Source organism: Chiloscyllium punctatum, chromosome 5 (genome assembly GCF_047496795.1).
Source record: "Chiloscyllium punctatum isolate Juve2018m chromosome 5, sChiPun1.3, whole genome shotgun sequence".
Taxonomy (NCBI): domain Eukaryota; kingdom Metazoa; phylum Chordata; class Chondrichthyes; order Orectolobiformes; family Hemiscylliidae; genus Chiloscyllium; species Chiloscyllium punctatum.
The window spans coordinates 15343968-15366616 of record NC_092743.1 but is presented as its reverse complement, the minus strand read 5'-3'; the positions used below and the strand labels follow the sequence as shown (position 1 = coordinate 15366616).

The window sequence follows — 22649 nt, the reverse complement described above, 5'->3', positions numbered from 1 at the left end:
CTCAGGTCTCTTTTGTATCTTTCCCCTCTCACCCTAAACCTATGTCCTCTAGTTCTGGACTCCCCCACCTCAGGGAAAAGACTTTGTCTCTTTATCCTATCCATGCCCCTCAATTTTGTAAACCTTTATACAGTCACCCCTCAGCCTCCAATGCTCCAGGGAAAACAGCCCCAGCCTGTTCAGCCTCTCCCTATAGCTCAAATCCTCCAACCCTGGCAACATCCTTGTAAATCTTTTCTGAACTCTTTCAAGTTTGAAGTTTGCATCACATAGACAGGGTAGTTAAAAAGGCATTTGGCATGCTTGTCTTCATTGTTCAGTCCTTTGACTACAGGAGTTGGGATGTTATATAGAGATTGTAGAGGACATTGGTAAGACCATAAGACGTAGGAGTGGAAGTAAGGCCATTCAGCCCATCAAGTCCACTCGGCTATTCAATTGTGGCTGATGGGCATTTCAACACCACTTGCCCATGCTCTCCCTATATCTCTTAATTCCTTGCGAGATTAAGAATTTATCAATCTCTGCCTTGAAGACATTTAATGTCCCTGCCTCCACTGCGCTCTGAGGTAATGAATTCCACAGGCCCACTACTCTCTGGCTGAAGAAATGTCTCCTCATTTCTGTTTTAAATCAACCCCCTCTAATTCTAAGGCTGTTCCTACAGGTCCTAGTAGCCCCGCCTGACAGAAACAAATTCCCAGTGTCCACCCTTTCTAAGCCATGCATTATCTTGCTGAGGCCTCTTCTGGAATATTGTATCTAGCTCTACCAGGACAGTAGAGCCAGTTATAGGAAGGATATTATTAAGCTGGAGCGGATTCAGAAGAGAGTTACCAGGATGTTGCCAGCAATGAAAGGTTTGAGTTATAAATAAAGGCCAGATAGGCTTGGACTTTTTTTCAGGTTGAGAAATGACATTACAGAAATTAATAAAATAATGAAGGGTATAGAGAGGAGTTAATGGTAGTTGCCTTTTCCCGAGGTAGGGGGATTTTAAAGTGAGAGGACAGATTTAAAAAAGCCATGAAGCAATTTTTTTGAAAATCACAGAGGGTAGTTTGCGTGTGGAATGAATTTCCTAAGGAAGTGGTGGATGTGGATACAATTTCAATGTTTAAAAGACATTAGGATAAATACATGAATAGGAAAGGTTTGTAAAGAAATGGGTAGGAGTAGGCAGGTGGGACCAGTTTAATTTGGCATGGACTGGTTAGACCGAAGAGTTTGTTTCCATGCTGTATAACTCTAAAATTCTACGTTGAATGGTAGGGCTCCAGGAAGTATGGAGGATCAGGGGAATCTTGCTCAGCATGTCCATAGAACCCTAAACGCAGCAGGACAGGTCAATATGGTAGTTAATAAAGCAAATGGAATACTTCGCTTTATTAGTCCTGACAGTGACTACAAGAGCAAGGATGTTATAATGGTGCTGTATGTAACACTAGTTTGACTACAGCTTGCACCATGTGCAGAATCCCACCACTGCATAGGAGGGATGTGATTGCACTGTAGAGGGGGCAGAGTAGATTCACCAGGATGTTGCCCAGCCTGGAACAATTCAGTTGTAAAGAGACAATAGATTGGCGACTTTTTCCTTAGAGCAGAGCTGAACGAGGTAACTGGTGTATACGCAGAGTTTTGAGACGGCAGATAAGGGAAACGTTTTTCACCCTAATAGATGGGCCAATAACCAAGGGTACAGTTTGAAGATAAGCAGGAGATTTAGAAGAGATTTGAGGAAATCTTTCTTATTCAAGCATAGGGTTGTAGGTATCTGAAACAAATTGCTTAAAAGGCTAGTAAAGACAGAAACGCTTAAGACATTTAACTGCTTAGATAAACACTTCAAACATTACAACATACAAGGCTACAGGCTAAGTGCTTGAAAATTGATTAGAATAGGAGTTTGTTTGATGAGTAAAGCAGACACAAAGGGCCGAAGGGCCTCTTTCTGCATTGCAAAACATTCTGACTCTGCTCAAGCTCTGCAGAAATACTAAAAACGAGAAAAGACAGCTGGTGATATTAATTGAAATGCAAGATTCTAGGGAGTATAGAAAAACTAATAAAAATGTTGAAAGAACTATAAATTCTGAAAATAAAAGCCACATGCATGTACTCAAACAGAGAGAGTGGTAAATAAGACAGCACAGGTTCAACTACTTCACACAGAATGGTAAGCACATGCATCATCAACACACAGAATACACCAGCAAATTAAGGGGGAAAAGAAAAGTGTTCATTCACAGGCTAAATGGAACTGAAATAAAATAGAATGAAGATGGCACTTCTGAACTACAGATAACATTTTTTTTGCTCTCTACATTCCTAACTTTTTAATTCATGATGGGGGAAATGTCCCATCTCCAATTTTCATAAAAAAATAAGAATGCACAGGTACCTGGACAATGTCAGTAGATCATATTCTTATACTAGAAAATAAAATTGTATTAGCATTGGTAATTACACTGGTTATGTTCAGAAGCCTGAATTGAGGTGAGAGTCAGGAATTTCCCCATGTCTCAGAATGATTAGTTCACTTAGAGCTAGCACATTTCTTATCGTCTTTCTCAACAGACTTCGGCAATCCACGGATCAGAAAGCTGAAAATCCTCCAGTAGAAGGATCCTACAAGGAGGCTGTGTGTGCAATCATCCCCTCAGTCACAGAAAAGGCATATTAACTGACTAGGAATAGAAAAACACACTGGGGCCAATTCCCATTGGTTAAGTTTTCGAATTGTTGCATTTAAGAGACTTGACGACTTGACTTATTAATAGATGGTTTTCAGAGCATAAGTACCCCAATTTCACCTGTGTCCAGTTAAACTCTCCCAGAAAACGACTGCTCCATCAGTTCCATAAGTCATCACCCAAGTGTGAGGGATCCTTTTTGCTTTCGTTCCAATGCACACATAGGCATCCAATCCAAAACCCAACAGCAAACTGCACAGTAAGTTGGCATGATCTTCACAGTCTCCCTACAGGTTACCAATAGTTACATTGATTATAGACAATAGAATGATTTTTCATTACATCACAACTATACAGATATATAGCCATGTGTATGACTTTATTTCCCAATCTTGTACATGTTTCTGAATTCCACCCACCTCAACTGGTCAACTACTGAAAGAACAGAACAATTGCTCAGCATAATGAAAGATGTCTTGCAAAATAAGTCATTAATTGGATGAGAGGTGCTTTTATGCAACTTGAGAACATATCAGCTTAGATACAAATACAAGCACTTTTTTCAAATTTACAAAAAGTCTGAAGGAAGCACTGTCTCTGGAGAATTATTCAAGTATTTAACAGAGTAAGCTATCATCCAAAATTTCTTGATTGATGTTGAGTCAGGCACACATTGTTGAGTAAAGACAGAACAGAGTTGGAGAAAGGAACACTAGCATTAGAATTTTTTGAGGGAGGGATTAGGTTCAGAGACACTAAGTAGACAAGAGAGAATATTATATGCAAGAATTCTGTAAAGAACAAAGTAGGAAATTTGAACACCAGTCTAGGTAGGGGTAGGCACTTGAGTGTTCATTAATTAACCGCTTAGAACCTCAACTGGCAGCTTGGACCTTTCCACCCAGAACTTAATTCAGGCAGAAGGTGACAGGCTTCGACAGTGTCATCATCCAACAAATTAAGTTACCTTCAATCTGAAGCAAGAGGGTTAACTTTGAATACAGGAAATTATGAAAGCATGAGGCACAAGTTGGCTAAGCTGGACTGGGAAAAATGCATTAAAACGCCAGATTGTGCATTGCCTACCTACAATCTTTAAGTATTACATGGCTTACAGCAGTTTATACTCCTTCAATAGAAGTCAGTCAATGTGACTGACAAAGCAAGTTAAAAGATTTTATTAGATTAAAGGAAAAGGCTAATAAAGTGGCCAGAAATTGTAATAAATCAGAAATTAGGATTTTTAGAATATAGCAAAGGAAGCCCAAGAAAGTGATATGGAAAGGAAGAATAGAATAGAAATGCAATCCAACAAACAAATGACAAATGAAGATTTATGAAAAGATCCCCACATAAACTCAGTTAGCAAAATTCAAGGAAATACAGGAAGTAAGGTGCTAGCATAGTTTAAGGATTGGGTAATAGACAGAAAACAGTAGGAATAAATAGGTCATTCTCACAATTTCAAACTGTAACTAATGGTGTATCACAAGAATCAATTAAAAGGCCCCAACTATTCAAAATACACATCGATGATTGAAACCTAATATTTCCAGATTTAAAAATGATACAAAGCTAAGCAGGAATGTGTGTTGAGTGGCAGATTTAAAATGATTTCAGACGATGCAGACGGGCTTGGTGATTGGGTAATGTAGCAGATGGAATAAAACAATGTGAGGTTATCCACTTTGGTAGGCAGAGCAGTTACATAGAGCTTTTCTTAAGTTGTGAAAAGTTGGAAAGTGTAAATATGCAAAGGGACATAGACAGCCTTGTCAATAAGTTACTGTAGGCTAACATGCAGGTGCAGCAAGCTATTAGGTATGCAAATGGAATGTAAGGCTTTATTGCAAGACGATATGAAAACAGGAGGAGTGAAGTTAAACTTCAATTGTATAAGAGATTGGTTAGAGTGCACCTGGAATGTTGCATGCAGTTTTGGTTTCTTCATCTCGCGAAAGATATTATTGTATTGCCAAAAAAGGGAGTTCAACGTAAGTTCACCAGACCAGTTCCTGGGATGGCAGGACTGTGCGATGAAACAAGATTGGGCAAACTGGGTTTGTATTCTCCAGTTTCTAAGAATGAGAAAGGATCTTGTTGAAACCTTTTGAATAGTTAAAAGGGATAGACAGGGTAGATGCAGGTAAGATGCTTTTCCTGGCTGGGGAATCTACAATTAAGAAGCACTATTTAAAAATAAGGCCATGCCATTTAGGACTGGGATAAGGAGAAGTGTTTTTACTCAGAGGACTCGGGATGTTCATTGTTTGGGTATACTTGAAGTAGTGGTTGATAAATTTTTGATTATCAACAGCATAAAGAGTTATGGGGATACTGTGGTAAATATTTGATGAGCAATTAATGTATTAAATATTAGTGCAGGTTTGACAGGCTGAATGAACTAATCCTGTTCCGACGTTCCCAAGAACTCATCTCTGGGCCCAGAAGATTCCAGCCCATGCACTGCTTTGGTGCCATTTGATTCTCAATCTTTCAAAGAATCAGAAGGAAGGATGGACATCTATGGGAATTCAGGTGCTGCAACATTGGGGTAAGGAGAACTAGGACACAGAAATCTGGAGTCAAGAAGCTGCACAAAGATTTTTGATTCAGAAGACCTTTCCTAGCTTTGACCAACCACTTGCTGAGGACAGAATTCATTGTTGCCTTTGGAAATACAACTTATTACAAAAGGAATACCTTGCCTCTGCAGAGAAAAGGCAGCAGAGTACACCACTGCTCTTGCTTCGATCCACCTCCAACCCCGACTGCTCTTTCATAACCAAGCACATTGACAAATCGGGCTGCCTGCCTTGGTGTGTCCAGAAGCCTTCCGGCACGCAATGGTCTTACATAGGAGCAAACTGGACGGTTCACCCCATTCTCATCCTGAGGTGGAACAAAGAAGAGAAAAACTAAAAAAAGTTAGTTTATTCGGTGTAAAAATAGAATCCATTTATAACATTTCATTCACATGCAAATAAAAGTGAATCAGAATCAGAGGCTGTTAGAAAAAGTTATTCATGAATAACTGAACCTACAAACAGTTTCACCTTTCAGGGAGGGTACCCATTCAACTTTATGGACATTATATTGAAACTTGAAGGAATAATCATAAAAGGCTTTTGAAAGTCAAATGAAAAGATTAAGTAACTTTGTTAATTAAAACTTGCACCAAATCTAATTAAATTTGTCCACTCAACACTGTTACAACAATATTTGCTGAAGGTATTCCCACAATGAGAGATAATTAATCATAAAATACTTTACTAAATTTACAAGTTTAATAAAAGTAGCTCCTTCTGCTGTTTAGACAAAGACAAAGACAATCACAGGATCAACTCCCAGGCTTTTCACTGAGCTGACTGTAGCTAGGGTATCAATAGCAAAGGAAAGGTGGAGGGGAATTCATCTTTGATGGCTTTACAAGAGGATTCAGGTTCCTGAGGACTATCCTGATAACATTGTTCATTAAAGGAGGTCAGCAGCTTCAACAAACTGGATTTGTATCGCAATGCCACCTGTTCCCAGCTAAAAGGTTAGGGCTTCAGGCTAAGGAGTACATTATCACAATTCTGGTGGCAGTCCTGCAGCAAGTTAATGCTGGGTAAAATTTCACTTCAGAAAGCTGCCAGTTTAAATTGGTGGAAGGGGTTAAAAATTGATAACCTAGTGAACATTCCTTTCTTACGTAAGATATCCAAAATTGTTACAGTATTTCAGCTGACATCAGACAAACATCTTTTACAGTTTTAGCAAAACCTCCTGATATTTATACTCTATTCCCTTTGAAATAAAGCCCAACATTCTAGTTGTCTTCTCCATTACCTGTTGAACTTGGATACTGACCTTTTTTGATTCATTGGAGAGGACTCCCAAATCCCTGGTGAGGCTTTCTGCAACTTTTGTTTTCCTGCCTAAGTGCATAACCTCTCAGTCTCTTCTTTATATCCCTTTGCAGATTGTGTGCATCATTCTCAGTACTTGGCTTCCCATCTATTTATCTGTGATCCATAAACTTGGGGATAATACAACCACTTTGCTTACCAAAATCATATATCGTAAATACTTGTGGCCCCAAAACTGATCCTTATAGTACTCCACCAGTTATGGGTTGCCATTCTGAAAACACTAATGTGTCTTCTATTAGTCGGCCAACCCTCTACCAAAGCTTATATACTACATTGACTCTTATTGTGGCACCTTATCAAATACCTTCTGAACATCCAAATATATTAGATTGACTGCTTCTCCTTTATTCACCCTGCTTGTTACCTCTTCGTTTTATACATATTATACATTTCTAAATGCTTTGCTACCTGATTTTTTCTAATAAACTAACATTATCACAGGTGTAAGAATAATAGGGTAGTTATGGTAGGCGATTTTAACTTTCCAAACATAGACTGGGACTGCTATAGTGTTAAGGGTTTAGATGGAGTGGAATTTATTAAGTGTGTACAAGAAAATGTTCTGCTTCAGTATGTGAATGTACCTAGTAGACAAGGTGCAAAACTTGACCTGCTCTTGGGAAATAAGGCAGGGCAGGTGACTGATGGGTCAGTGGGGGAGTACTTTGGGGCCAGCGACCATAATTCTATTAGATTTAAAATAGTGATGGAATAGGATAGACCGGGTCTAAAAGTTAAAGTTCTAAATTGGAGGAAGGCCAATTTTGACAGTATTAGGCAAGAATTTTCAAAACCTGACTGGGGGCAGAAGTTTGCAGGTAAAAGGACAGCTAGAAAATTGAAAGCCTTCAGAGATAACGAGAGTCCAGAGACAGTGTATTACTGATAGGGTGAAAGGAAAGGCTGGTAGGTGTAGGGAATATTGGATGACGAGAGAAATTGAGGTTTTGGTTAAGAAAAAGAAGGAAGCATACGTCAGGTATAGGCAGGAGAGATCAAGAGAATTATTAGAAGAGTATAAAGGCAGTAGGAGTATACTTAAGGGGGAAATCAGGAGGGCAAAAAGAGGATAGCTTTGGCAAACAGGGTTAAGGAGAATCTGAAGGGTTTTTACAAATATATTAAAGAAAAAAAAAGTAATTAGGGAGAGAATAGGGCCCCTCAAGATCAGAAAGGCAACCTATGTATGGAGCAGCAGCAAATGGGGGAAGATACTAAACAAGTATTTTGCATCAGTGCTTGCTGTGGAGAACACCATAGAAGATATAGAATGTGGGGAAATAGATGGTGGCATCTTGAAAAATGTCCATATTACGGAGGTGGTGGTGCTGGATGCCTTGAAATGCATAAAATTGTACCAAATTCCCAGGACCTGATCAGGTGTACCAGAGACCTCTGTGGGAAGCTAGGAAAGAGATTGCTGGGCCCCTTGCAGAGATATTTACATTATCGATAGTCACAGGTGACGTGCCAGGAGTTTGGCTAGGGATCTACAGACTGGTGAGCCTGACATTGGTGGTGGGCAAATTGTTGGAGGGAATCCTGAGCAACAGGATTTACATGTATTTGGAAAGGCAAGACTGATTAGGGATCCAAAAGAGAAAATGCTGGAAAATCTCAGCACGTCTGGCAGCATCTATACGGAGCGAAAAGAGCGGACGTTGAGTCTAACTGACCCTTTGTCAAAGCTAAAAAGACTCGAAATGTCAGCTCTTTTCTCTCCTGCTGAGATTTTCCAGCATTTTTTCTTTTGGTTTCAGATTCCAGCATCTGCAGTAATTTGCTTTAATCAACTGATTAGGGATAGTCAGCATGGCTTTGTGCATGGGAAATCATGTCTCACAAACTTGGGAGTTTTTTGAAAAATAACAAAGAAGATTGACGAGGCAGAGCAGTGGACGTGATCTACATGGACTTCAGTAAGGCATTCGATAAGGTTCCCTATGGGAGATTGGTTAGCAAAGTAAGATCTCATGGAAAACAGGAAAAACTATCCATTTGGATATAAAATTGGCTTGAAGGTAGAAGACAGAGGGTGGTGGTGGAGGATTGCTTTTCAGACAGGAAGCCAGTGGAATGCCACAAGGATCAGTGCTGGTCCACTACTTTTTGTCATTTATATAAAGTATTTGGATGTGATCATAGAAGGTACAGTTAGTAAGTTTGCAGATGACACCAAAATTGGAGATGTAGTGGACAGCGAAGGTTATTACCTTAGAATACAATGGGATCTGGATCAGATGGGCCAAGGGGCTGAGAAGTGGCAGATGGAGTTTAATTTAGATAAATGCAAGGTGCTGCATTTTGGAAAAGCAAGTCATAACAGGACTTATGCACTTAAATGGTAAGATCCCAGGGAGTGTTGCCGAACAAAGAGACCTTGGGGTGCAGGTTGATAATTCCTTGAAAGTAGAGTTACGGGTAGATAACATAGTAAAGGAGACATTTGGTATGCTTTCCTTTATTGGTCAGAATATGGTGTATAGGAATTGGAAGGTCATATTGCAGCTGTATAGGACATTGGTCAGGCCACTGTTAGAATATTGCATTCAATGCTGGCCTCCTTCCTATTGGAAGGATGTTATGAAACTTGAAAGGGCTCAGAAAAGATTTACAAGGATGTTGCCAGGGTTGGAGGATTTGAGCTATCGGGAGAGCCTGAATAGGCTGGGGCTGTTTTCCCAGAGCATTGGGAGGCTGAAGGATAACCTTACAGAGGTTTATAAAATCATGATGGGCATGGATACGATAAATAGACAAAAGCAGTTTTTGTTGAGATGGGGGCAGTCCAGAACTAGAGGTATAGCTTTAGGGTGAGAGGGGAAAGATATAAAAGGCACCTACGGGGCAACTTTTTCATGCAGAGGGTGGTGCTTGTATGGAATGAGCTACCAGAAGAAGTGGTGGAGGCTGGTACAATTGCACATTTAAAAGGCAAATAGATGGATATATGAATAGGAAGGTTTTGGAGGGATATGGGCTAGATGTTGGCAAATGGGACTAGATTAGGTTAGGCTATCTGGTTGGCATGGACGAGTTGGACTGAAGGGTCTGTTTCAGTGTTGTACATCTCAATGACTCTACAACAGACATTAAGCTAACTGGTCTATAGTTACTTTTTTTTGTTTCTTTTAAACAATGGTGTTAAATTATTGTTTTCCAGTCCTCTGGAACTTTTCCAGAATATCAGGATTTCTGAAGATAACTATCTATGCATTCATCATCTCTGTAGATACTGGAATTTCACAGGATGATTATTTCCACTCCTCTTTTGCCCTCTGATTTAGTATTCAGTAAATGTTATCTGATAGCCAATACAGCAACCTGACTGCAAGATGACAAGCAGTGGATCCAGGATATTGAGGGGCATAGGACTTCAAGAAAAACAGGAAGCTAGACAAAGTTGGAAAGGCAATATTGTTAATCAAAGATGGCATTAATGCTACAGTTAGAGATGACCTTGGTTCAGGAGACAGTGATGTGGAATTGGTTTTCTATGGAAATGAGGAATTGTTAGGGAAAGAAGTCACTAGTGGGAGTGATCAACAGGCTCCTTAATAGTAACCACAATGTAGAATAAAATACACAAGAAAAAATATTGGCTACTCATGATATAGGGACAATGATCATGGTGGATGGTAATCTCTATATAAAATGGAAAAATTAGAGTGGCAATTGTAAACTGGATAAAGAGTTCATAAGGTACTTCTTAAAGCAACACTTTCTGGAACCAGCCAGAGAACAGGCTATATTAAACATGGTAATGTGATGGGATTTATTAAGAACCTCAGAGAAAAGGCACTTTAAGACAGCAGCAATCATGATCTGATTGACTTTTACATCCAGTTTTAAACAGATGAGTGGGTCTAAGACTAACTTTTTAAACTGAAGTCTGGGTGATATGTGGGCATGAAATGAACTGGGATACTAGGTTAGAAGATGGTGCAATAGAGAAGCATTGACAGGAATGAAGAACCATTCTAAGGGGAGGACCCACCATTTTTAGCTAATTAAAATAGTTCAGGAAAGCATCAAACTCAAGGTAAATCAATATAATTTGCAACAATGAGAGGCAGATCAGATGACTGGCCAGAATAGAAAGAAAAAGGTAAAGAATAATTAAAAGATTAATGAACAGAAAGGGGGAAAAAAAAATGAAAGTGAGCAAACTAGAAAAGTAAGAAAGATGACAAGAATTTCTATAGGTATATATGTAGATACAAGACATACAAGAACCAGAGAATTTTTCTCCCCCTTCAATGTTCTTCCTTTCCCAAAGTGGTCGTGGAGGTGCCGATGTTGAATTGAGGTGGACAAAGTCAGAAGTCACATGACACCAGTTTATAGTTCAACAGGTTTATTTGAAATCACAAGCTGTTGGAGCGTAGTCCCCTCGTCAGGTGAAGTGAGAGGGATGCACACAGAAGGCGGAATTTATTGGCAGAGAGATCAAGGGCATGGAGATCAAAAGACCATACAAATAGTATTCGACATTCCCCTCACACTAAGTCTCTGCAGGGGACCAAGGGTGTTAGACGGTGAGAGGAACGTTGTTGACTACTTTAAAGCACCATCCGCAATATCAATTTACATATGCACCACACAAATTAGATACAAACCTGTGCAAAGATTTTCACAAGTCTGGTGTTGTGTGAAGGTCTGATCTGAAGGTACTCTCTCCACCATTGCTTTGCATATACAAGGAATAAGCGTTCCTTTTCTGCAGTCTTTTTACGCTCTAATGCTAGCTGCAAATTTAAAAGTAAAATTAATTTTTAAAATGTATTTTGGACCAAATGATGAGAGAAAGTTCTTACAAAGCACAGGTACCATGCTAGAATATGAAAAGGGGTGGGTGTCACTAAAGTCTGTTTCTATTTGGCAGGTACTAAACCTGACTGTATGGTAAGATCTTACAGAAAGGGATATTTTTACAGAATGTTTTCCCTTTTCTGAAGGCAATGCTGGAGTAAGACTTCAAGATGAGGAAGTGTTTCTTGACAAAACTGTTAATCCTCTTGTGTTCACTTAAAAAAAATATCATAATTTACAAGGGACCATTATATGTATCAAATACATGTCAACTCCCTGCAAAGTAATCCAATCAGATCCAGTCCTTTGTTTGGTCTCTGTAACCCAAGAATTTTATTCCTTTAAATGATTGTTTTAGCTTCAAGGGCTGGGAGTTACAGGTCATGACTACACTTAACCAAAACCTTAAATCTGTGTTCTGATGTCAAGCAGTTTACCTCGACTACTTGGTAGAAGGACACAAGATTTTGACAAACTTCAAATCAAATCTTCACTCAATCGCTTTTTCTCAAAAGGAGAACAAGTCCAGTCTTTCCAATCGAGTCCTGTAATTTAATTCTATCTATTGCTGGAAGTTCTTTTCTGTACCCTCTAAAGGATCTTGAGATTTGTCCTAAAGTGTGGCAACCAGAAGAGACAATACTCTAGTTGACACCAGCATTCCCTCTAATTTTCTTCACTGCCTGCCCAGGCCTCAAAAAGGTTCTTGCAACGACTTCTGGAATTGGAAGTCAATGCCACAATCAACATGCAGATGTTAATCACTATGCATGGATTATGTAGTTCAGAGGAAATGTTGGTCGATACCTAGCCAGAGCTTTATGTAGGTTTCGCACAACTTCCCCTAAGGCTTTACTCATTACTGCTAAATCAAGCCCAAGGTCTCAGCTACTTTGCTGATTGCTCCTTCATATGTCCTTGCATCTTGAAAGATCAATGCACATGTAATCCCAGGTCCTCCTTTTCCTCCACACTTTGGAATTGTGCCATTAAATCTATACTGTCCCTCTTCATCCATCCTTTCAAATTCCATCACCTCATGTCCATCTGCCACTTGGCTGCGCATTCTGCTAACTTACCTACATCCAGTCACAAGTAATTCATTTCATTCTCACTGTTCACTACTCTGAAAATTTGTTAACATTGGCCAATATTGAAATTTTACACTATATTCCAAAATGCAAATCATTTATATACAGTAAGAAAGTAGTGTTCTTAGCAGCGACCTGTGGGGAATATCACTGACTATCCTCCACCTTGGAAAAAACATCCAGCTACCATGACTTGCTGCTTTTTATCATTTACTTAAGTTTCTTTTTAATCCAATCGCACACTCAGAGCTCCTTCTATTCCATGAATATTGTTAATTAATTAATGGAGGCTTATTTTGTACCTTGTCAAGCACTTTCTTAAAATCCATCCAAGCAATATCTAACACATCTTCATACATTATCAAATAACCATGGGGAAGGTCAAGCAAGATCTGCCTTTTACAAATCCGAACTGGCTCTCCTAAATTAACTTGAGCCTCTTTGATTCTGTTCCAAAACTTTTCCTACTCTTGATGTTAGATTAACTGATCCGTAATTCGTACGACTCACCTTGTACTTTTTATTTTGAAAAAGACAGTCATGTTTGCCACTTTCCAGTACTTTGGGACCTCCAACACACCTATAGAAGTTAAAAAATTCTCTCGACCCAGGATGCAAGCTATCTGGACCAACAAATCTAAGCATTAGCAGCACTCCAGTAGCTTATTCCTCTCAAATCTCAAAATCATTTTTGCTGCTATTTCAATTTCTATTGATACTTTCTCAGATTCCCCCTCATGATGCCAAGTAGGTAGTAGTGATAGACCAAATAGAGTGCAAGATACGTCGGGTGCTAGGTAAGTAAGATGCCAGCTAGGAAAGGGGTGGGTTTCAGAGGTAGGAAACCAGATGAGTATGTGTAGGGTGCCAAACAGGTAGAGGCTAAGGTGCCGAATGAGTAAAATGCTGAGTGGATAGGGTGCTAGATGGCAAGTTGACAAGGCAAGTGACGCAGTGATTGGGAATACTCAGGGCCAGCGTGGGTAGGTGTTGAGACTAGGGGGCTTGTGTTCAGGTCAGGGACTGGGGTCAGGATGGTACTCAGGATCTGGGGAGGTGCAGTTGAGGACATAGAAGGTAAATATAGGATCTAATGAATGGTTACTCAGAAATTAGACTAAGTGTTTAATAGTCTAACTTGTCCTAAGCAATTATGTTAGGTAATTTCACTGGAATCCCCTGATGCATCTGAATAAAAATGGAGACTGTCAGAGGGTTCTAAGCAGTCAATTTCCACAGCAGAAAACACGATTTCCTATGTAATTCCTTCAGTGTACTATGAATGGGCTTCCATCGGGTCCCCATGTGCATCCCCCATCTACATTGGCATAACTGTTCAAGCATGTATCTCCTTCATCCAAGGGACTATGCATTTGATTACCCTAACTTTCACCTTAGTTGGAATGTACCTAGTTTATATCTGAAGCATCTCTTTATTAACTACCACTAATTTTCTCAATTTTTCCTCAGTCTGGTGTATTCTGACAAGTCCTGACAAACCTATCCCAACAGTCACTGCATCAGAGGTCAGATCAGTTTTACTTAGTGTGAACCCAAGGAAAGCGACGGGACCAGATGGAGTATCAGGCCGTGCACTCAGGACATGCGCAGATCAACTGGCAGAGATCTTCTTGGACATCTTCAACCTCTCCCTGCAGCAGGCCCCTGTCCCTGCCTGTTTCAAGAGAGCCAACATAATCCCTGTGCCTAAAAAGGCGCATGCAATATGTCTCAATGACTACTGCCCAGTGGCCCTACCTTTGGTGGTCATGAAGTGCTTTGAAAAGCTGGTCATGGCATTAATCAACTTCAGCCTCCCTACTACTCGTGACCCACTCCAATTTGCCTATTGGACAAACAGATCCATGTCAGATGCAATATCACTTGCCCTTCACTCCTCCCTAGAACATCTTGACACCAAGAACAGCTACTCAAGAATTCTACTCATTGAAGGCTGAACTGTAGTCAACGCTATTACCCCCTCGAGTCAGATTACTAAGCTTAGTGATGTCAGACTAAGGCCCACTCTGTGCAACTGTATCCTCAGTTTCCTGATCCACAGTCTACACATTCAGTGAAGATTGGGAACAATATTTCATCCTCACTAGCACTCAACACTGGAGCCCCCCAGGGGTACATACTCAGCCCCTACGGTAACTCACTGCATAACCATGACTGCGTCACTAAATACCAGACTAATGCCATTTACAAGTTCGCTGATGACACCACCATAGTCGGTCAAATCTCAGATGCTAAAGAAACAGACTACAGACAGGAGGTGGAAGACCTGGAAAAATGGTGCTCTCAATACCGGCAAAACCAAGGAACTACTTATTGACTTTTGGCAGGATGTTACTCATGCCCTCCCACACATTAACAGCACAGAGGTGGAATGAGTGGAGAGTGTCAAGCTCCTGGGAGTGGTCATCCACAACAAGCTTTCTAGGACTCATGTGGATGCACTGGTTACAAAGTCCCAGCAATGCCTCTTCTTCCGCAGGCAGCTGAGGAAATTTGGCATGATGGCGAATACCCTTTCCAACTTTTATAGGTGTGCCATCTAGAGCCTTCTGTCTGGATGTATCACTACCTGGTATGGCAACTGTACCATTCAAGATCAGAGACGGTTACAGAAAGAGTGGTGAACTTGGCCTGGACAATCACAAAATGCCAACCTCCCATCTACAGAATCCATCTACCAGACCCACTGACAAGGAAAGGCTGCCAGCGTTCTCAAATAGCAAAGTTTTTCTACAACCTCTATCATTGGGGAAAAGGTGCAGAAGCCTGAACACATGCACCAGCCGGTTTCGAAACAGTTTCTACCATACGGTTGTTAGAATACTAAATGGACTCTCAAACTCTTAACAGTCACCCCTACCTGTGTTTTTGTTTTGCCACTGTTTACCTATTATTTACTTATCTATGCTACTTAACTCTGATCTGCCTGCATTGCTCACAAGACAAAGCTTTTCACTGTGCCTCAGCACATGTGACAATAAATTCAATTCAATTCAAATTCGTATAGTAATCCAGGACTTGGTAAAAGATCCAGAGAAACCCATTCAACAAAATAAATCCATATTCAAAAGTATTAGTTAAATGTATTAGCTAAAAGTATTAGTAATGGCAGTCATGAAACCACCTAACTGTTGTTAAAAACTGACCAGCTTCATTAATGCGTTGGAATAGATAGGTAGATGGAATGCACTGTGGCCAAAGTGGAGAATCAGGAAAGAGGACTGGATATTTACAGCATAGAAAATACTGACGTCTCTAATTTTCTAAAAGGAAGGCATTAAGTCAGAAATTCTAGGATTTTGATGCAACCATCATGAAAGAATGACAACAGATACCCAAGTCAAAATGGAGTGTGGTCAAGAGGAAAACCGGGAGGTGATAGCTTTGTCCTGTATGTTCCTGTCCCTTGAAATGTACCAGGAGTCAGGAAGGAGGATCAGATTATGGATAGCACAGTGGTTAGCACTTCTGCCTCACAGCGCTAGGGACCCAGGTTAGATTCCAATCTTGGTTGACAGGAGCAGCATCAGGCATACCTAAAAATGAAGTGTCAACCTGGTGAAGCTACCAAACAGGACTACTTGTGTACCAAATGGCATTAACAGTAAGTGACAGACAGAGCTAAGCAATCCCACAACCAAACGGATCAGATCGAAGCTCTGCGGTCCTGCCACATCCAGTTGTGAATGGTGGTGGACTATTAAACAACTCACTGGAGGAGGCGGCTCCACAAATACCCCCATCCTCAATGATGGAGGAGCCCAGCACATCAGTGCAAAAGATAAGGCTGATGCACTCGCAACAATGTTCAGTCAGAAGTGGCAAGTGGATGATCCATCTCTGGCTCCTCCAGTGGTCCGCAGCATCCCAGATATCACTCTCCAGCCAATTCGATTCACTCCACGTGATATCAAGGAATGGCTGGAGGCACTGGATACTGCAAAGGCAAATCGGTCCTTATAATATTGCAGCAATGTACTGAAGACATATGCTCTAGAACTTGCTGCTCCTCTAGCCAAGTTCTTCCAGTACAGTGACAATCCTGGTATCTACCTGACAATGTGGAAAACTGCTCAAGTATGTCCTGCACACAAAAAGCAGGACAAATCCAATCTTGCCAATTACCACCCAATCAGTCCGCTCTCTATCATCAGTAAAGTGAAGGAAGGCATCATCAGCAGAGCTATCAAGCAACAACTGCTCTCAAGCACCACACTCTCGACCCTGCTCTACAACAACCCTGCTTGGTGATGCCCAGTTTAGGTTTTGCCAGGGTCACTCAGCTCCTGATCTCATTATAGCCTTGGTTCAAACATGTACAAAAAAGAGCGGAATTCCAGAGGGGAGATGAGAGTGACAGCTCTTGACATCAAGGCTGCAGTTGATCACATATGGCATCAAGGAGACCTGGCAAAACTGGAAGCAATGGGTATCAGGGGGTAAATACTGGTTAGAGTCAAACCTGGCACAAAGGAAAATGGTTGTAGTTGTCAAGGGTAAGTCATCTCAGCTTCAGGACATCTCTGCAGGAGTCCCACAGAGTAGTGTCCTAGACCCAACAATCTTCAGCTGCTTCATCATTGACCTTCCCTCTGTCATAAGGTCTTAAGTGAGGATGTTCACAGTGATCAGCACCATTTGCAATTCCTCAGATACTGAAGCAGTCCGTTCTCAAATGCAATAAGATCTCGACAATATCTAGGCTTGGGCTGACAAGTGGCAAGTAACAATTGCATCACATAATGAGCATCACCAATAAGAGACACTCTAACCACGCCCCTTAACATTCAACAGTATTACCATCACTGAATCCCCCACTGTCAAAATCCTTGGGGTTACCATTGACTAGAAACTCGACAGGAGCAGGTCAGAGACTAGGGATATAGTGGCGAGTAACTCACCTCCTCACACCCTAAAGTCTATCCACTATCTACAAGGCACAAGTCAGGAGTGTAATGGAATACTCCCCACTTGCCTGAATGGATGCAGCTCCAATAACATTCAAGAAGCTTGACACCATCCAGGACAAAGCAACCCACTTGACTGGCACCACATCTACCCTCCATCACCAGCACTCAGTAGCAGCAATGTGTACTTTCTACAAGATGCAGTGCACAAATTCACCAAAGATCCTTAGACAGCACCTTCCAAACCCAAGACTACTTCCATCTAGAAGGACAAGGGCAGCATGTACTTGGGAACACAAACCTGCAAGTTCCCCTCCAAGCCACTCACTCACTGACTTGGAAATATACCGCCATTCCTTCACAATTGTCGGGTCAAAATCCTGGAATTCCTTCGCTGCTGCCATTGTGGGCCAACCCACAGCAAGTGGACTGCAGTGATTCAAGAAAGCAGCTCACCACCATCTTCTCAATAGAGATTGGCTATCAATGCTAGCCAGCCAGTGACACCCAAGTCCTGCAAATCAATTTTAAACAAAAGTCTATGTGGAGTTTGCACTTTCTTTCTATGTCTGTGTCGGTTTCTTCCACTGCTCTGCTTATATTCCCACAGTCCAAGTTAGATGGATTGGTTATGCTAAATTCCCCCTCATGTGTCCAGGGATCTGCAGGTTGGGTGGATTAGACATGCAAGATTATGGGGATTTGGAGCGGGGGGCTAAGTGGGTCTGGGTGGGATGTTCTTCAGAGTGTTGGTACAGGTTCAATGGGCCAGAAGGCCTCTTTCTGCACTGTAGGCATTTTATGATTCTATGTTTCCAAGTTTACTATAGGTTTGGGATCAGTCAAAATTAGCACTTTGACTAGTTCAGCAAATAGTACTAATGTTAGAATTGAGAGACGGTGAAGTCAGCCTCCCTCTCTCTCTCTATGGAGAAAGAAGTCTATGCAATTCTGAGACAGCAAGAACCACAGTCTTGATTTTTAATCTGCGAGGAGCCAGAGATATTCCAAGTGAAGCTATGAATCTAGGGGGCCATGAACATTGAGTTCAGACTACAATTGAAATGGAGCGGCCTGTTTTGCTATTTGATGTGAGGAATGACAAGAAATAGAGGTAATTCACTAGAAAATTGCAGTCTATTCAATCAAATGAAATACAAACCAATTTGTGGTTTACTATCAGCTGAGTTCATGAGAAAGCTACTGACTCCACCTTCAGGAAATGTGGGAGAACATACAAGGTAACGTGCCCCAGATTGCAATATCAAGTATATGTGACAACTGATTCATTGTCATGCCTTAGTCATGTAGTATATTTGGTAATAAAAAGTTGCTTATGACATCCAAGAGAACAATGATTTCCAGGGTTCACTACGGATCTGTGTGATTATACATCATTGGAGAAATGAACTGACCACATTAAAAGACACGGTTAAAGTCGGAAAGAAAACTGAATTCACAGTTTGAACTTAAAGATAAGCATAACCAGGAGTTATGGTAGGTACCTGACAAGGTTGAGAAGCCATTTTATATTACACCTTATTCAGAATGAGAATATTTATCAGCTATTATGGGAGTGACGTTGAGCGAAATAAAAACCTATTGTAGCTATATGAATTTTTAAATAACTGGAAAGTGGAAGGATTTGGAGACCCCCGTGTTGGACTGGGGTGTACAAAGTTAAAAATTACAATACCAGGTTATAGTCCCACAGGTTTATTTGGAAGCACTAGCTTTAAGAGGGCTGCTTCTTCATCAGGTGGTTCGCTATATCAGGTGCACCACAACCACCTGAAGGAGTAGCACTCCGAAAGCTAGTGCTTCCAAATAAACCTGTTGGACCACAACCTGGCCTTGTGCGATTTTTAACCTTGGAAAGTGGAAACATCTGTTTGACCAAGTTAAGTAGAACCAAGAACAGCATTTTCAGTTGGGTCAAGTGATGCTTGTACTCAGGTGGAACTAGAAGTGGTATATCAGAAGAGAACTAATGTCTCTGGCTGGGTGTACAAGTCTTGTATAGAGGTCTCATCATCCTTCAACAAAGCGATTTGTCCAAAACAATGAACAGTTTAGCACAATACCAACAACTTCCTAACTGCTCATTTAAAAAAAAACACATGGGATTCAGGGAAAGCTTGCCAATTGGATACAAAATTGGCTTCACGATAGGAGACAGAGGGTGGTGGTGGAGGCCTGTGACCAGCAGTGTTCTGCAAGGATCAGTGCTGGGTCCACTGTGATTTGTCATTTATATAAATAATTTGGATGAGAACTTAATGAAGCATGGTTAGTAAGTTTACAAATGACACCAAAATTGGTGAAGAAGGTTATCTAAGATTACAAAAGGATCTTGTTCAATTGGGCCAATGGGCTGAAGAGTTGCAGATGGACTTTAATTTAGATAAATGCGGATATTGCATTTTGGTAAAATGAACAAGGGCAGGACTTATATTGTTAATGGTAAGGGCATAAGTCAAGGTGTCCAACAGAGATCTGGTGGTTCAAGTACAGAGTTTTTTTGAAAGTTGCACCACAGGTAGACAAAAGGCATTTAGCACGTTTCTCTTCATTACTCAGACCATTGATTACAGGAGTGGGGAGGTTCAGGTTGTACAGGATGCTGGCGAGGCCACTTTTGGAGTAGTGTCCAGTTCTGGTCACCCTGCTCTGGGAATGATATTATTAAATTGGAAAGGATTCAGAAAGGATTTACCAGGATGTTGTTGGGACTGGAGGATTTGAGTTTTAGGGAGAGGCTGAATAGTGTCATAGAGATGTACAGCATGGAAACAGACCCTTCGGTCCAACCAGTCCATGCCGACTAGATATCCCAACTCAATCTAGTCCCACCTGCCAGCACCTGCTCCATATCCCTCCAAACCCTTCCTATTCATATACCCATCCAGATGCCTCTTAAATGTTGCAATTGTACCAGCCTCCACCACATCCTCTGACACCCTCTGTGTGAAAAGGTTGCCCCTTAGGTCTCTTTTATATCTTTCCCCTCTCACCCTAAACCCATGCCCTCTAGTTCTGGACTCCCCAACTCCAGGGAAAAGACTTGCCTATTTATCCTATCCATGCCCCTCAATTTTGTAAACCTCTATAAAGGTCACCCCTCAGCCTCTGACGCTCCAGGGAAAACAGCCCCAGCATGTTCAGCCACTCCCTGTAGCTCAGATCCTCCAACCCTGGCAATATCCTTGTAAATCTTTTCAGAACCCTTTCAAGTTTCACAACATATTTCCGATAGGAAGGAGACCAGAATTGCACGCAATATTCCAACAGTGGCCTAACCAATGTCCTGTACAGCCACAACATGACCTCCCAACTCCTGTACTCAATACTGACCAATAAAGGAAAGCATACCAAACGCCTTCTTCACTATCCTATCTACCTGCGACTCCACTTTCAAGGAGCTATGAACCTGCATTCCAAGGTCTCTTTGTTCAGCAACACTCCCTCGGACCTTACCATTAAGTGTATAAGTCCTGCTAAGATTTGCTTTCCCAAAATGCAGCACCTTGCATTTATCTGAATTAAACTCCATCTGCCACTTCTCAGCCCATTGGCCCATCTGGTCCAGATCCTGTTGTAATCTGAGGTAACCCTCTTCGCAGTCCACTACACCTCCAATTTTGGTGTCATCTGCAAACTTACTAACTATACCTCTTATGCTTGCATCCAAATCATTTATGTAAATGACAAAAAGTATCGGACCCAGCACCGATCCTTGTGGCACTCCACTGGTCATAGGCCGTCAGTCTGAAAAACAACCCTCCATCACCACCCTGTCTTTTACCTTTGAGCCAGTTCTGTATCCAAATGGCTAGTTCTCCCTGTATTCCATGAGATCTAACCTTGCTAATCAGTCTCCCATGGGGAACCTTGTTGAAAGCCTTACTGAAGTCCATATAGATCACATCTACTGCTCTGCCATCAATCTTCTTTATTACTTCTTCAAAAAACTCAATCAAGTTTGTGAGACATGATTTCCCACACACAAAGCCATGTTGACTATCCCTAATCAGTCCTTGCCTTTCCAAATACATGTACATCCTGTCCCTCAGGATTCCCTCCAACAGCTTGCCCACCACCGAGGTCAGGCTCACCTGTCTATAGTTCCCTGGCTGGTCCTTACCACCCTTCTTAAAACAGTGGCACCACGTTTGCCAACCTCCAGTCTTCTGGCACCTCACCTGTGACTATCGATGATACAAATATCTCAGCAAGAGGCCCAGCAATCACTTCTCTAGCTTCCCACTGAGTTCTCGGGTACACCTAATCAGGTCCTGGGGATTTATCAACTTTTAACCGCTTCAAGACATCCAGCACTTCCTCCTCTGTAATCTGGACATTTTGCTAGATGTCACCATCTATTTCCCTACAGTCTATATCTTCCATATCCTTTTCCACAGTAAATACTGATGCAAAATATTCATTTAGTATCTCCCCCATTTTCTGTGGCTCCACACAAAGGCCGCCTTGCTGATCTTTGAGGGGCCCTATTCTCTCCCTTGTTACCCTTTTGTCCTTAATATATTTCTAAAAACCCTTTGGATTCTCCTTAATTCTATTTGCCAAAGCTATCTCATGTCCCCGTTTTGCCCTCCTGATTTCCCTCTTAAGTATACTCATGCTTTCTTTATACTCTAAGGATTCACTCGATCTATCCCTGTCTGTACCTGACATATGCTTCCTTCTTTTTCTTAACCAAACCCTCAATTTCTTTAGTCATCCACCATTCCCTATACCTATCAGTCTTCCCTTTCACCCTGACAGGAATATACTTTCTCTGGATTCTTGTTAGCTCATTTCTGAAGGCGTCCCATTTTCCAGCCGTCCTTTTACCTGCGAACATCTGCCTCCAATCAGCTTTTGAAAGTTCTTGCCTAATACAGTCAAAATTGGCCTTTCTCCAATTCAGAACTTCAACTTTTAGATCTGGTCTATCCTTTTCCATCACTATTTTAAAACTAATAGAATTATGGTCACTGGCCCCAAAGTGCTCCCCCACTGACACCTCAGTCACCTGCCCTGCCTTATTTCCCAAGAGTCAAGTTTTGCACCTTCTCTAGTAGGTACATCCACATACTGAATGAGAAAATTGTCTTGTACACACTTAAGAAATTCCTCTCCATCTAAACCTTTAACATTATGGCAGTCCCAGTTGATGTTTGGATAGTTAAAATCCCCTGCCATAAC

General features: G+C 41.2%; 1 protein-coding gene across 3 annotated transcripts in view; it reads right to left on the bottom strand.

Annotated features, from left to right (window-relative positions):
* Positions 1-22649, bottom strand: part of cep76 (centrosomal protein 76) — a 59007-nt gene that overhangs the window by 16373 nt on the left and 19985 nt on the right. For all 3 annotated transcript variants that reach the window (XM_072569809.1, XM_072569811.1, XM_072569810.1), the window contains 3 exons: positions 11230-11358; positions 5400-5588; positions 2817-2983 (listed from right to left, as the gene is read on the bottom strand). In XM_072569809.1, coding sequence (XP_072425910.1) covers positions 2817-2983; positions 5400-5588; positions 11230-11358 — 485 coding nt within the window. The remainder of the gene's footprint in view (positions 1-2816; positions 2984-5399; positions 5589-11229; positions 11359-22649) is intronic.